This window comes from Strigops habroptila, chromosome 3 (genome assembly GCF_004027225.2).
Source record: "Strigops habroptila isolate Jane chromosome 3, bStrHab1.2.pri, whole genome shotgun sequence".
Taxonomy (NCBI): Eukaryota; Metazoa; Chordata; class Aves; order Psittaciformes; family Psittacidae; genus Strigops; species Strigops habroptila.
This window is the reverse complement of record NC_044279.2, coordinates 60,462,194-60,476,938: the sequence shown is the minus strand read 5'-3', so window position 1 is coordinate 60,476,938 and position 14,745 is coordinate 60,462,194. Positions and strand designations below refer to the sequence as shown.

General features: G+C 38.6%; 1 protein-coding gene across 17 annotated transcripts in view; it reads left to right on the top strand.

Annotated features, from left to right (window-relative positions):
* Nucleotides 1–14,745, top strand: part of SOX5 (SRY-box transcription factor 5) — a 644,656-nt gene that overhangs the window by 379,177 nt on the left and 250,734 nt on the right. For 11 of the 17 annotated variants that reach the window (XM_030478980.1, XM_030478979.1, XM_030478981.1 and 8 more), the window contains one exon: nt 6,502–6,733. In XM_030478980.1, the coding sequence (XP_030334840.1) occupies nt 6,503–6,733 (231 nt within the window). In that variant the 5' untranslated portion in view covers nt 6,502. The remainder of the gene's footprint in view (nt 1–6,501; nt 6,734–14,745) is intronic. The other 6 variants (XM_030478990.1, XM_030478983.1, XM_030478985.1 and 3 more) reach the window with 1 other exon arrangement.

The following is a 14,745-nucleotide window of genomic DNA, read 5'->3' as shown; positions in this document are numbered from 1 at the left end:
AAAGAATTCCAAACCAGGCTGTAAATGACTCAAAGATATTGCCAAGTGAAGTCTGTTTTTAGTGGTATGTGTAGAAACAAGTCGGGCTTGCAGTTCCCAGTGGGACAGAGTGTGGGAGTCTGCCACCCTTACTCATGTTGAGTAATACCTTATTACACAAGTAATCCTGTCACAATGAACAGAGCTGTTTTGGGTTTTTTTGAAAGGTACTAGTTATTCAGTGTACATAAATAATGAATGAATTTGGGGCCAAAATGAAATGGAGTCATTAGTATTAGCTAGCACCTTTTGTTTGGACTATCTGTAGAGAGATAATAGCTTCAATAAACCTGGGAATATAAACGTTGCTACTAAACATGATCAAAGATGAGGCAAATGTATTGCTGTCAGTTTGGATAAGCCTGTGTTTGTGCATCTGTATGCATGTGTATATGCTTGCACATTAGATATATGTAGTATTGCTGCTGTCTGTAATCATAAGTATTTCCTGTGGAAAAGCAGAGTCCGCAGATTTCTAACAGGTACTTTTATTAGACGGAAATATCCCTGCAGATCAAGAAGAGTCAGATTGAACCCCATGGAAGTTCCTTGGACTAGTTTAGCATATAGCATTTGGTTTGGAATCCGGCCACATTAGTGAGTAGATGCCTGATGCTGCTCGTAGCTGGAATGACCCTCCACATTGCTGCTGGACGATCAGATCCGCTCGTCTTGTCCTTGTGCATCTCTTCAGAATGTAGCTCTGTGCCTGTCTGATGTATGGGGCCAAGTGATTTAAACTCTACCCATGAGAAGGAATTAGTTTATAGCTGCCAGAGAAACTCAAGAGGTGAGCATTTTCATGCCGATTCAGAAACTGGCTATGCGACTCCAGTCAGGCGCTGTCACGCCTAGTTATGGTGAGAAAACAACAATGCCTCTCTTGATAAGGGGAAAAAAAAAGAAAGTCTTGCACAGTCAAAATTTTGACATACAATTTAAATCATCTCTCTACATCCTGTGGACTTCGAGCTGTCAAAAAGGCAAAGCCTGTGTTTGAATGGAAAAGCTTTTTATTTCTTTAAAAAGTGTACCAACTATAATTATCCATAACTATGCAGGCCTGTTTTAATGCTGTTTTATAATTACAGGTCTTAATGCTAGATTATACAAAGTCATTTATAAATAGTCAGAACTGAGGGACTTTGGGAGTTTTTAACCTGTAGATTGCTGTGGGTTGTGGCAGCTGATGGGATTTTGCGTGTGTATGTATAGGGTGAGCTGTGTAGTGATTGATGAATCCCTTAATTAACTCCCAACAAGTTAAGATTTATGGCCTCATATCTTTTTCTCCTGACACATCTGTGTTTGTCACTCTTGAAGACATGGATAAGCCATTTTTCCAAAAGCTTTTGTGGGTATCTGAAATGTTTCTGAGGTATTTTGCTTAATGTAACAAGATTAGAGTTTTATGACATAAAATTTATGAAATTTTATGGCATGAGCGATCACACTGGGATCGATGCTGGTTGTATGCTAGAGGGCACTATCTCCTTGAATACTGGATACCATTTTAGATTTATTTTGGGTTTACAATCATGTATGAAATTAGACTCTTCCTTAGGGACTGTAGTGGTAGGACAAGGGGTAATGGCTTCAAACTTAAAGAGGGGAAGTTTAGATTAGATATAAGGAAGAAGTTCATTACTGTGAGGGTGGTGAGGCACTGGAATGGCTTGCCCAAGGAAGTTGTGAATGCTCCATCCCTGGTAGTTTTCAAGGCCAGGTTGGACAAAGCCTTGGGTGACATGGTTTAGTGCGAGGTGTCCCTGCCCATGGCAGGGGGGTTGGAACTAGATGATCTTAAGGTCCTTTCCAACCCTAACTATTCTGTGATTCTATGAAATTAACCAAACCAAATGAACAAATGGAGTTGTAGTGGGATCACTTAAATGAGATTCTGTTAATAATAATTTAAAAATAGACCTGTGGAAAGATCCTCGCTTTTGTGAGACACTGAACTGAAGGAGAAAAAAAAAGAAAGTTGTTTGGTCCCCTGAAATTATTTGGATGGAACCAATACTTGTGATGGGATGAGGAAAAAATTCATGTGGACAAAGTGTAGCTCTAACTCTCTCCAGTAGCAAAATCCAGCCATGCTGAAGTCAATCCAAAACCACTGAGATCAATAGACACAGGGTATCAGTTTAAGCCTACAAAGAGTCTGTTGTAAATTGAATGGGATTAAAGAAATACGTGAAGAAGCTATTGTAAGATGAATTGCATCAAATATTTGTGGGCTAAGAATGAGTTAGGAGAGTGAGATTCTACTTCCCTGGGGAAAAAAAAATAATCATTCTTGCTACCAGGAAAAGCATTTCTTTAATGAAAAATTAACAAAAGGCATGTTTTTAACTGCAATTTCTGCATATTAAGAAGCCTTTCTAAAAGCAGAAAAAAAGAGTCCCTTTTTAAGAAACAGGGTTGCATTTGCATTCATCTTAAGTTCCAGCCTAACCACTGATAAAAATCAAGCATGGGGATACCCTTCATAACTTCAGTGTGTCTCTACAGTTGACTGAGTACTACTTGTGTCCCACTGTGTCTGAACTTTGTAGATTTAGGTTGTCTAAGAAATTACTATTTAGCAATTTATATTCAATAGAGATGATTAATGGCAGTTAAAAAAACCCCAACTCTTCTTGCAGTCTTAAGTCACACCAGATTTCATCTGCAGAGATACCTTTTTAGATTCGGAATCTGGTCCAGTGTATTGCTACTTTTCTGAGACATGTATCTTGGGGTTTCTTGGGATTTCTTTAATCCTATCCATAAGTTGATGTTTGGGGAAAGTGATTTCCTCTCTCATTGTAAACCGTCTTTCAGAGGGGTGTAATTGAAAACCCTTCTGAGTTTAAACTAATTTGAGGAAAAGATCTTGAAACTATGTAGGTTGTAAACTGTCATGTTATCATTGAGGGTAGATCAAGGATGTTTGCAGTCCTTTGCTAAGATGGGATAATTCTTGTCCTTCATTAGACCTAGACCTGTTTAAAAGAGCTCCATTTCAGATAACATTGTTATTCAGAATTTAGCTGTTTCTCTTTTGTTATTGTTTGTAATGGGAACTGTACTTGCATCTTAGATACAGAATCTGGTAAGACCTACTGTTAGCTCAATAGGAAAATGAAGGTGTATGAAAAGAAGAGCATTTCAAATACAGCAAAAGGGACCAGTAAAACTATAAAAATAATGAAAGACCATCTGTGAATGAATTTATCTTGTATCATGTGGTTTTCTGCTCATGAACCTGTAAGAGATTTGATCCTTTGCTGCTATAGACTTACTTAGTGTCCTTCTGGAAGACATTTCCAAAAGAAGGTATGGATTTGTTTATTTATTTAAATCTTCCGTTTTCTGGTGGAAATTTCCCAGATGTTCATGAGGAGTAAGTAATTTCTGTGAAACTCTGATGTTTGTGTTTGATGCGAAAGGGGATGATGAGATTTATGAAAGGCCAGATTATGCCTAACTCACACTGGCTATGGACACTGCTACCTGAAAACGAATTGTGGTCATCGTTTGAGCTGTATGATCCTTATCTAGGGTTGTGCATCCATTTCTTTGAGTGTCCTCATTGCTTGGAAGACTAACGTCCAAGATTAGATCCTTAACTTTGCTGTCTTAGCCATTTTAGCAATTTGCTAGCCTTCTAGCATTGTGATGGGCACATGGCTTGTAATTTAAAATGTATCTTCTAAGAGCTGCATGAGGAAGGAAGAAGTTTCTCCTCTACTATCACTGTAGATTGGCCTACAGTCCAACCCATAGGTTTTCATTTTAGATCAAAAACATAATAGTCTCTGCTATTGCTAGTGCATGGAGGTGGTCACCTCTATTGCTTTCCTTGCCTGCTTTTATAAATTCCCTGCAGAAAATGACATCATCCTGGTTGGGAGCAGTGACAAACAGAAGGCGATGATGATCTGCAGCGTGCTATCTGAGCACAATAGGGGAAACCACATATTCACTAATAAAGTTAGCAGAAGAGCTTTATTTCAACATGCTAGTCAAACTCTCCTTGTGAATCAACGTGACAGAATTTGGATTATTCTGGGTTAACAGCAGTAGGAGTTTTTAATACAATTTGGGTATGTGTATATATATGTATTAAAAAAATACAAATAAATCATCAATGCAAACCAAGGCATCCTCTATATTTTATTGTCAAAGTGAATTGTAGTGGAGACTTTCATAGATAGTTTACAATATTTTTGGTCATCTTATCGAATATAAATGTCCTAACGTATAGAACATTACTGTGGAATAATTGACTGATGATTTTGTGTCCCTCCCTTTTTGTTCACCAAAATTGAGACAACTGCTTAGTGCTGATTTTCAGAAAGCAAGATTTTGTAAAAACCCAAGTTCCTATTAAGGCAGTGCTGAAATGAGTAACCAAAATGTTACACTCAGAATCGATAGCAAATGTATATCTTGGTGGGGTGCAATGCAGAATATGAATAATTCACATTAACTTCAGGAGGGAGTTGCATGGTTTCTGCAGAAGAAGAGCTTGGGATCTGTCACGTCAAACATTGCTGCAAAATGCTGAATTCAGTGGGCTAGTAGAAAACTGCCAGTAAGAGTCTATGTGGTGATCTCTGTCTTTATACATATGCTTTGCTGCAGACACGTAGGTGGGAAAGCCTAGAAGACAGAATTCAGGTAGGATGTATGAAGCGTTAGTCTGTTGGACTAAGTCAAACATTAATAGAAAATACAGATTGGTTCTCTGTGTACAGGCAATAGGTGGTTTTCAGAACAGGCAATGTGCAGCTGAGTGTAGGTTCTGGTATGGATTTTTTTGCCTGAGTTTTTGTTGTTCTTGGGTTTTTGTTTTGGTGGTGTGGGTTGCTTTTTGGTTTTGTTGGGTTTGTTGTTTTTTTTAAATATAACCTAACTTGGCTCAGGAAGCAAAGCTCAAAATGAGATCATTAGAAGCAAAATAAGTCCTAACAAAGGGCTGTTTAAAGTCACTGTTTGTTTTCAGACCCAGTTGACTGCTGCTAAGAATCATTTCGTGCTCAATATGCCAAATCGTATGGACATGCTCCACCTCACAGCAGCCCCACACATGGTTCAAGAGGCTCATGGGCTTTTGAAATGCAGTCCTTTAACTGTGAAGTGGAAAATCAAAATAGGGTAATTAGAATCATAAATACTAGATTTTTGAGGAGGAGCAGTATTACTTTATCCTGTCTTTTCAACTTTTTACATACAATAGTCTTCAGTTTTCTTGTTCATAACTTCCTATTTTCTATTAAATATTTCCCCTTTTTACTTACTTTTCTTCTTTTGACTATGCCTATAGGATTTCTTATTTCTCATTCCACTCCTTATTACAGATGCCCCTGCTTAGCACAGTGGCCCATTATGCCATCCATGCACATACCCTGATTTTCATGAACAATGTTGCTGTAATTAATCCCAGAAGTCGTCTGCATTTTAATACTTCACTGGACCCCTCTATTTTGAAGACCAAGCTGGAAGTGTTCTGGGTTCAGATTGTCCTGTAAATTCTTCATTACTGCCTGGTTTGGATGAAAAGTGTATTTTTGAATGAAATAAGGATTCTTTCAGTCTTCAAAAAGTTGAAGATATACATGTGCTATCAGAACAGTGTTATTAGAAAGTCTCAAAAAATTCAGAATGTGGGTCTGAACTTTAAGTCAGGATTTTTGCATGATTTTTACAGTGTGTGCTCTATGTATCCTTCTTTTTTATATAGATAATAGACGTAAACTACATTTACATGTGTTCTTTCCTGATCTGACTGTAGGTGGGAAGTATAGGGTACCTTGAAACAAATCTTCATTTACTTAGTACAACCCTGAATTTGTGTTGTCAAAAGCTTAGATTATTAATGTCCAAATGTTTAATTGCTTAACTATCCCAGATCTGTGAACCTGAAAAGATTCTTGCAACATGACTATAGTACTCTGTTGTTCACATGGGTGAAGTTTTATAAAGACAGGTTTTGGCTTGCTAGCAAGTTATTTTATTGTATCCTTTTTTTTTCTTTTTTTTTTTTTTCCAATCAGTTATGGTTAAATACATGCGGATGTTTATTCCGTAAAAGCTAAGTTGACAATAGCTTGTATCAGGAGCCATTCTGTCTTCTTAGAGTCTCTTGCAAATGCAAAACCAGATGGGTATTTTTTAAAGGAATTGCATTTCATTATACAGTCTTCTTAGGTGAATTTTCATGTTTAAGAAGCCAGAATATAAGAGAGTGCTGTATTAGTGTATTATTCTCACAACAAACAAGCCACTGTTCTGTTGCTACCTGCTTGGCCATTGTTCCCAATTGTGTATGCTTTGCAGTGGTATTTGGATGGTTTCCTGCTCTCTGCCAGCACAAAAAAGGCATTTCTGTTACAATGGCCCCTAACCACACAATGACGGCATTAAGGATTTATTTGGAGGTTTCATTATTTTCTCCTCTTTTGTTCCTTCCAGGATGTCTTCCAAGCGACCAGCCTCTCCGTATGGGGAAGCAGATGGAGAGGTAGCCATGGTGACAAGCAGACAGAAAGTGGGAGAAGAGGAGAGTGACGGGCTCCCAGCCTTTCACCTTCCCTTGCATGTGAGTTTTCCCAACAAGCCTCACTCTGAGGAATTTCAGCCAGTTTCTCTGCTGACGCAAGAGAACTGTGGCCATAGGACTCCCACTTCTCAGCACAACACAATGGTAGGTTTGCTAATGGTCTATTGTGCTTACATCCATTCTTTGAATTCTGCCTCTACAGTACTTTGGCATCCAGATCTGTACTTTGTGGAGTATACAATGCTCAGTTACACGTACAGAACACACTACAATAATGTGAAAGCTTTGACCTAGCTGGACTGCCTTTACCCTCCACTACAAACGCTAAATCACTCGCAGGACAAACCCCACTTTTCCTCACCTTTGCCTGCTGGCATTTAGGATGCTAAGATTTTTTAGCTGCAGTGATGTGGATTTGAAGTGTATGTGTTCTGCAAACAGTAAATGGTTTTGGAACACTCTAAGTGAGAGTCATGTTTGGCATGGTGTCTGAACTATCACCCCAATGCCAAGTTTATGCAATAGTTAAGGCACGGAAGTCTGTATAAAGGGTAAAAAAGGCAACTTTGGATTTTGCTGGCTTTAAAAAAAAAAAATCACCTCTGATGTGTATTTCACATGCCACAGATACCTACAAGAAAATTTGGAATTAAATTAGCCTACCACTTTTTCTCTTGTGAATTCCCACCTTTTTGTGCACTTTGCAAATGACACTGTGCTTAATTCATTGCATTTAGCAGCCCACTGGAAGACCAGAACTGGCTTTATCTGAAAGCAAACAAACAAACAAAAAGCAACGCCATGTTCCTTGCTAGTGTCAGTATCATAACCTGATATGCTTGGGCCCTTCGTGCAGAGTACTGTGATGCATTCTTAAAAAGGTGGAAGAGTGCAGGGAGAGGCATTGAAACCCCAGGACTTAGGCACCTCGACAAAGCTTTCTATTGCGAACACACTTACGCAGCTCTTGCCTGTTCACAAATCGACTGTAACTTTTCTGTTAGTCCCCCACTTTGACAAAGGCACTGACAATTTCACTTTAAGTGAAGATAATGAAGCGACCTGCATATTTGAAGGCTTTTAAAAAGGCATTGCAAAACAGATGATAGTGTATTCTCATAAAAGCCTCTAACGGCTCCATAGTGGTATTTAAGCCCTTACAGCTCATTATGCATATGTAACAAGACCTGAGTAAAAAGCCGTAGGGATTATGATTTCTCATAGGACCAAGTCACTGGATAGTCACTCTCCTAGACAGAATAACTCACTGATCCTGACCCATTTTTCTTCTTTTTTGGTCTAATGCTTAAGTTCAAACAGTGGTTTGAAATATTTAATTTTACGTTGTGCTATTGCAACTTTAAATGAAGAAGGTACGTTGTTGAAGAAATTACTCATGGGCAGACATATCATTATCTTTTACTAGCTTGTTTACTTCTCATCATTTATCATATGTTTTATGGAGTCAAAATTCATTAATATACAGTTCCAGCCAATGGGATGTTAGGGTATGGAACTGGTGTATGAGCTTTGCTGTATTTTGGCCTATTCTAAGAGAGTGTACTGCAGATAAAGGTTTGTTCTAATAACATTTACGTCAATAGATAAACTTGTAATGACACTAGTAGCATAGAATCAGACCCTAATGAAATAAAACCTCGTTGTCTTCTAAGGAGACCAGCAGGAGTGTTTTAACTGCACCTCACTGAAATTACTTAACTGCTCTTTAACGGAATTTAAGTAACTTCTTTATTCATTTATAGTTTTTAAGACCAAGAAGATTAGCTGATCATCTAGTGTGACTTCCTGCTACGAAGGCTATATTTAATGTGATGTCAAAACTTGTGTTCTGTCTCTTTATAATACAAGATACTGAGTTATTGCATGGTTTAGACAGTTTTGCTGTAGTAGTGAGATGCTGTAGGCTTATCTGAAGTGTGTTTGGGAGCTTTTAGGGACTGGCTTTGTCTTCATCCATATTTAAGAAAATTGCCAGCTTGTATAAATGTGACATTTTGGTAATATCTTTCTTTTAGTGAGGAGTGTCTTATAAAAATCATCATCCAAGTAGGTCAGAAAGGATGTAGCCTATGTGTCTCCAGAAAGAGGGAAGTGATCAGTGTAAATGAGTAAAATATACATAATCACTCCCTCTGCTGTTTTGATATGTAGTTATAAGAAGGAAGTAACTGAACTTGGTGCTTGGATAACTTTTAGGTTACTTCAGTTTTGAGTGATTAGCCATTACAGAAGTCATTCCCAAAGGATATTCACTTTTGGTAGCATTACATTTTTATTCTGTTTGAATTGACATGCTCTGCTATTTTGTAGTCTCTGGAAAGAAAATCCAGTTGTATGCACATGTGCACCACACAGTGCGGTCCAATACAGTTTTATTGATAAATCGCTAGCAGTGTGCTTCACACTTCTTAATAGCTTGTCAGCTGTGCTACTACACCTACTGACCGAGTGTGCAAGTGGCTATGGAGTTCTCGTTTTGCAGCCACATGCTGTCCTTAGCAGGGTACACCTTTATAGATCGCTCCAATGTCCAGTAAGACAGGATCAGACGTACAGTCAGTCTGAAATGATGTAGTACATCACTCTGCTTTACCCCTCTAAACCATCCTTCTTTGTGTATGATTGTTGGCTAAGGTTCTTCTCCAAAGGGATTCTTAGATACACAAGGTACAGATACAGAGAGATCTTTCTGTATTAGCTATATTTACAACACCCGTTTGGCTTACGGAACAATCTCAGCAGAAGAAAGCCACAGCCAAGGGATCTGTAAAAGGTACAGAATTACACAGCTTTCTCTTATCAGTAGGCTGTGTAGCTGAATTCCTCTTGTTACCACAGCCATCCCTGCCTCCTCATATTCTGCCTCTCAGTACTGGGTCATGAAGGAGAGGTTAGGAAAACAATTTCAACCTCGAGAATCAATTTCTTGGCCTCACTTTCCTAACTGCTAATTGGCCCTCTGTTTCATAGTTTACTTCCAGCTGTGCTTCCTTTTACAAGTCTGGCCAGATGGGACATCGTAGGATCCTTAAGGCAAAGGGCTGATTGCACTGGAGTGATAACTCAACAGTTTATCCAACTGAGACTTCTGAAAATTTACCCTGTTGCGCTTTACCAGGTTGTAACAACTGCCGACTTAGAGACACAGCTCAGAATGTTGGGTAATTTATTTTTTTTAAAAAAGGGCAAAATCCCTAGAAATAAATCTACAAACCTAACCAAAAATTGGCAAAAAACTACAAAACCCAACTTCCCATCAAAATGAACAGGTATTTCTGAGGATGCTGGAACTGAAGCCAGAGAAAGGTTAGTACAGTGGACACTGACTGAAAACGCAGGAGGCTCCATCTGAGCATCAGGGAACAGTATTTATTGTGAGGACGACTGCCATAGAACAGGTTGCACAGGGAGGTTGTGGACTCTTCCTTCTTGTCCACCTGGACACAGTCCTGGGCAATTGAATAGGTGGCCCTGCTGGAGCAAGGGGTTTGACTAGGTGACCTCCAGAGGTCCCTTCCAACCTCAACCCTTCTGTGATTCTGTGAAAGGCAGGGGCAACTCTATCCCAAACTGTCTTCCTCTTGATAGAAGAGACTAGATGCTTACTGTAAATAGGAAAGCTCTTCCACTGATAAAAAAGAAAATATATTAGACTTAAACCAAAGGCTCAGTTGAAAATACAAGACAAATCATTTGACCTAAAATATATCCAAGAGTCCCTGTAGGACATTCATAGCAGGCTGTAAGCTTAGCAGGGAAACACTTGAGGAATTACGATATCAGTCAATACCTCGTTTGAAGTAATATATTAAGGCTACAGTATTTGGACAGCACAGATAGTTGTTAGTTTGTGTAAGTTATGAGGGTTTGTATTATTTGTTTCTGTTTGTCTGCCGTACCATGTTGCTTTTGCTACCTCTCAAGACTGCTGATTTCACCAGTGGTGTCTGCTAATTTCTGAAAACAAGAGATGTCAAGGCTAAAAGCACTGATTAAAATAGACTACGGGCATGGTATACTGTGGTCAAGTTCGACCATTCTTCTTAACTGTAGAATATCAATCAAATACTGGAATGATGAGTGGGGGGAAGGGGGAAGGAAAAGAAAAGGAAGTTCTGACTAAAAGATCAAACTGGTAAGGTGCAGTTTTAGCCCAGATTTGTCCTGCACTTTCAGTGGGATTTAGAATTCATTTTCAGCAGTGCTTTAAATTGGTAGGAAATATTAAGTAGCTTTATTGCTTCACACTAAAAAAATGTTGCATTTCTGTGGTTAATGAAGTTATTTCTCTGTAACTTGGGAATAATATTAAGACATTTTGGTCATATTAAGAATAGCACTACTGCTGGTCAAAGAGCTTACCAACTCATTGCTTCATGTTTTTCCTCCACTTTTCCAAGATAAAAGGTTGTTTAATGCTGCATTTGAATTATCTTATCACGTACATCCTGGTCTGTATTTCACCTAGTGGTCTGGGGTCATCAGCAGGTGCATAGTATTGGATCAGAAAAACGGGTGGCTAGAGCACTTAGCTACTATTCAGAAGCTGCAAAGAGAATGGAAATCTGAATGCATATAGCTTTTTAAAAAGTCAAATAGGACTCTAATTATATGGAGCTAAAGAATGCCTATTAAAAAAAAAAAAAAAAAACCCACAGTGGTTTTAGAGAAATTTTAATTTCCAGTGTACCTTTGTGCATCAAGCTTAGGATAAGTTATTGTGATGGTACAATGCATAGTGTTGTGAACACCAGTGCTGTTATTGTGCCAGCTCTAATAATGAGAATTTCATTGTTTGGGGAGAGCAGTCTCCTACACTCTAGACAAAAGTGTAATTACTTTTGAACGATGTGGAATGTGCTCAGTTTAATAGCACGGAGAATAGATTCACAAAGATTCAGATAAAGCTAGCTTGGAAGCCATATGTGCAATGTGGCAGTATGAAATTGTTAGCAGGCACCATAATTGCAACACACACACACACACACAATTTCACAGTTTAAACTATAAACTGTTGTTTCTGTAAGAGATAGACAGGCTTATTTGAACAAGACTAGTTCAATTAAAACAAAGCAGAAACGGTGGTGAGGTTGCATTTGTCTTTTTTTGATGTTCTTTCCTTCCTCTCTTAATGGTAAATTGATATTTATAAGATGATGAAATTGCATTGTTACAAACATTGCATTATAAATGTCACCACAGAAGTAGCACATGAAAGCAGTTTCCCTAGAAAGATATAATTTCAGACTTGTATCAGAGTTTGATCTTTTCGGTCTTTATACTTGCACTGTTTCAGAGAATGGCTCTGTGGGCTAATAGGGAAGGGAACAAATAAAGAAGAATCAGCCAGGACTGATCAAACAGCTGTAGAAGTTGCCTACTGCATCATTTAGTCCAGACCCTAGAAAACTCTCTGCAGTACTTGAGAACCAGTGGTGATGGAGCCAGAAAAAGTTTTGATGCCTCTCATATCTGCCTGACAAAGTATCTTCCATTTAAGTTGTTATAACCTTCCTGTCCTCCTTGTCATGATCTGTATTATCTCGGCTCTTCAGTCCTGTCCTGTCTATGTATGTAAGTAATACTTACAGTATTTAGCAATCACTTGCAAACTCCTTGTTGTGCAGGTTCCAGATAGGGCAAGTAAATATAAAAAAAAATGTTTTAATTCTTCAGGTGAGGCAGGGGTCAAATCCATAGTGCAATTCAGGAGCAGTATGCTAGTTTATGGAAGTTCCCTTGGTTTGTTCTCCCACTCTCTTAATACAGTGAGTTTTGCTTACTTGTGGACATGGAGAATCATTCCAGCTGAAGTCAATGGGCAGAAAGACTGGCTGAAGTTTGAGATGATCCGTTGGTGTTTTGGTCAGACTCTGAAAGGTCCAAAGGTTGGTTAGGGGACAATAAATAAGTAACGAAGTAGGAAAACATTTTTTTTTTTCCAAGCAGGAGGAACTACATTTGAAACAATAAATTAACAAATCAAGACCAGACTTAGCATCTATAAATTGCCTGAAATGCAGGGTGCAGATGACTGTAGTTTTTAAAGGCCATGAAGAGAAGTGGAAACAGCAGTTGTTTGTTTTTGCTGAAGATCATCTTACTGTGAAGCAGTCACGTTTTTAATGGATTCATTTGAATGCAGTTAAGCAGAAAATAATCAACAGAAAAGTAAACACCTTTGTTTTATAGAAGTGCTGGGAACTGTATGTATCCATTGTTTAAGTGATTATATGCCTAGGAATCAATTCATTGACTTCATACTAGAAAATATCTTCACTTAAGCTTCGTGCATAAATGATAGTAAAATCTAATTCAAGTGAAAAGCTGAGAAATTCCACAGGAAAAAAGACAGGTAAAACCATAAAGCCACAGTCAGTAGGAATATTTGGACCAGATGGTCTCTCTTACAATGAAAAGAACTATTAAGTGCACTATCAAAAAAATACATAAACCTTAAAAAAAAAAGTTGGTCATTTTTCTAAGGAAAGTAATCTGCTCTAGGGCTTCCACATTGGACACAGTGGTTTCATTCCAAATTAATATCTCAATCCAGATTGCCTTCAGTAGGTAGCTCGGTTTGCAATGACACACCTTACTGAGACCTGCTAGGTAATTTCATTGAGGATTGTACATCTTTACTGCAAATAGAGCATTGGCGTCAGCTCTGCCAGGTCAGCTGAGAGGTGTATGCAGCTTTCATAGCCTGGAAGTGCAGCAGCATGCCCACAGTGGTACGTTGGATTGCAGCCAGTACCCAGAAGACTGGGACAATGACTGGGACTTCCAGAAGGAAGTAGGAGATAACCACAGATTTGAAACAAAATCTTGAAGCTACCAGTTTGAAGAGCGATGATAAGGGCAAGGGTATGGAGAAAGCCCCAGCAGGACTTCAAGATTAGTTTGTAGCAACAACTTAAAGAGACTATATTTAGGTGCTCCTACGTCTTAATAATAGCTTTTGCTTTCAAAAAGTCAATCTCTAGATGTGACATAACACAGGTAGGATCTATGGTATCTCTGTCCTACCAGAACTCAAACAGTAGCTGTGGACTCCATTTAGTTTCTCCAGTTCAGGTCCATCACCTGTGGCAGTCTGCCCAAAATTATTCTGAAACACTGCCCTTTCTTTGGTGGTAGTGAATCTCTGTGGTGGTCTAGTGAGGCAGAAACTGCTGCCAGTTAAACCCCTAGTTCTCCATGGCTCTGGAAAGAGAAGGCAACAGAAATGTAGTTATGTTTTTGTGCTTTTCCTTTCAAACAGTGAGGTTTTCTCCTTTGGCCAAGCTTCTGCACTGCTAAGATGTTTGTGGCCTTGGGCTGACAGTGTAAGTATCGGAATAGAGACCAGCATACCAAACTTATATGCTTCAATCTGACACATGCCTCAAGGCAAGGGATGTGTGAATCTAAGTTGATTATATTTTGCCTCCTGCATAGTGCAAACTTCTGCTTTTGCACACCACTTTGACTCATTTTTCTTTCAGTTGTTGACCATTCATTTTAGAACTTCCATGTCCACCTTACTTCTGCAAGCAGCTGGTGTGATTTTCTCCCTTTCTTTTCAATGCAGGTGAGAAAGCCTTTTTCTCTATTTCCAGCTTTGTAAGAACAATATTACTCTATCACTTTCTGTCTGCTTGCAGTTGTCCTCTGAAAACCTTTTTCTGCCTTGCCCATTTTCTTCCTCTGCTTGTAGTAATATTTAACGTAGTCATTTTTATTATTAAATCCATTCTAAAGTCTTTTAGTAAATAGCTCATATGAAGATATTGCACAGTAAAAGAAAGTATTGTGCTGTTTGCGTGGACAGAATGTCAATAAACTAGAGGATGGTTGTTTTTTGATATGCAGTTGTACTTTCAGTAGAGATATACCAAAACTGAAATGCATTGTGAAGTATTGGTCATGGTTTCTTGAATTTCAGGGTTGCAAGGAATCTCTGTGATTATCAACTCCTAGCAGTGCCAGAACCTTCTGCTACACTCAGTACTCACAGTCATGTTTTACAGTCTCTTGTCTTACTATCAAATGTTTGTGTCCATAGTTAGGATGTTACCTATTGCAGTTTCTTTTCTGTCCTTTTAGTGGCTGAGTGAAGTGCTTCATCATGTTTTTTGCCGTGCACATTTTCT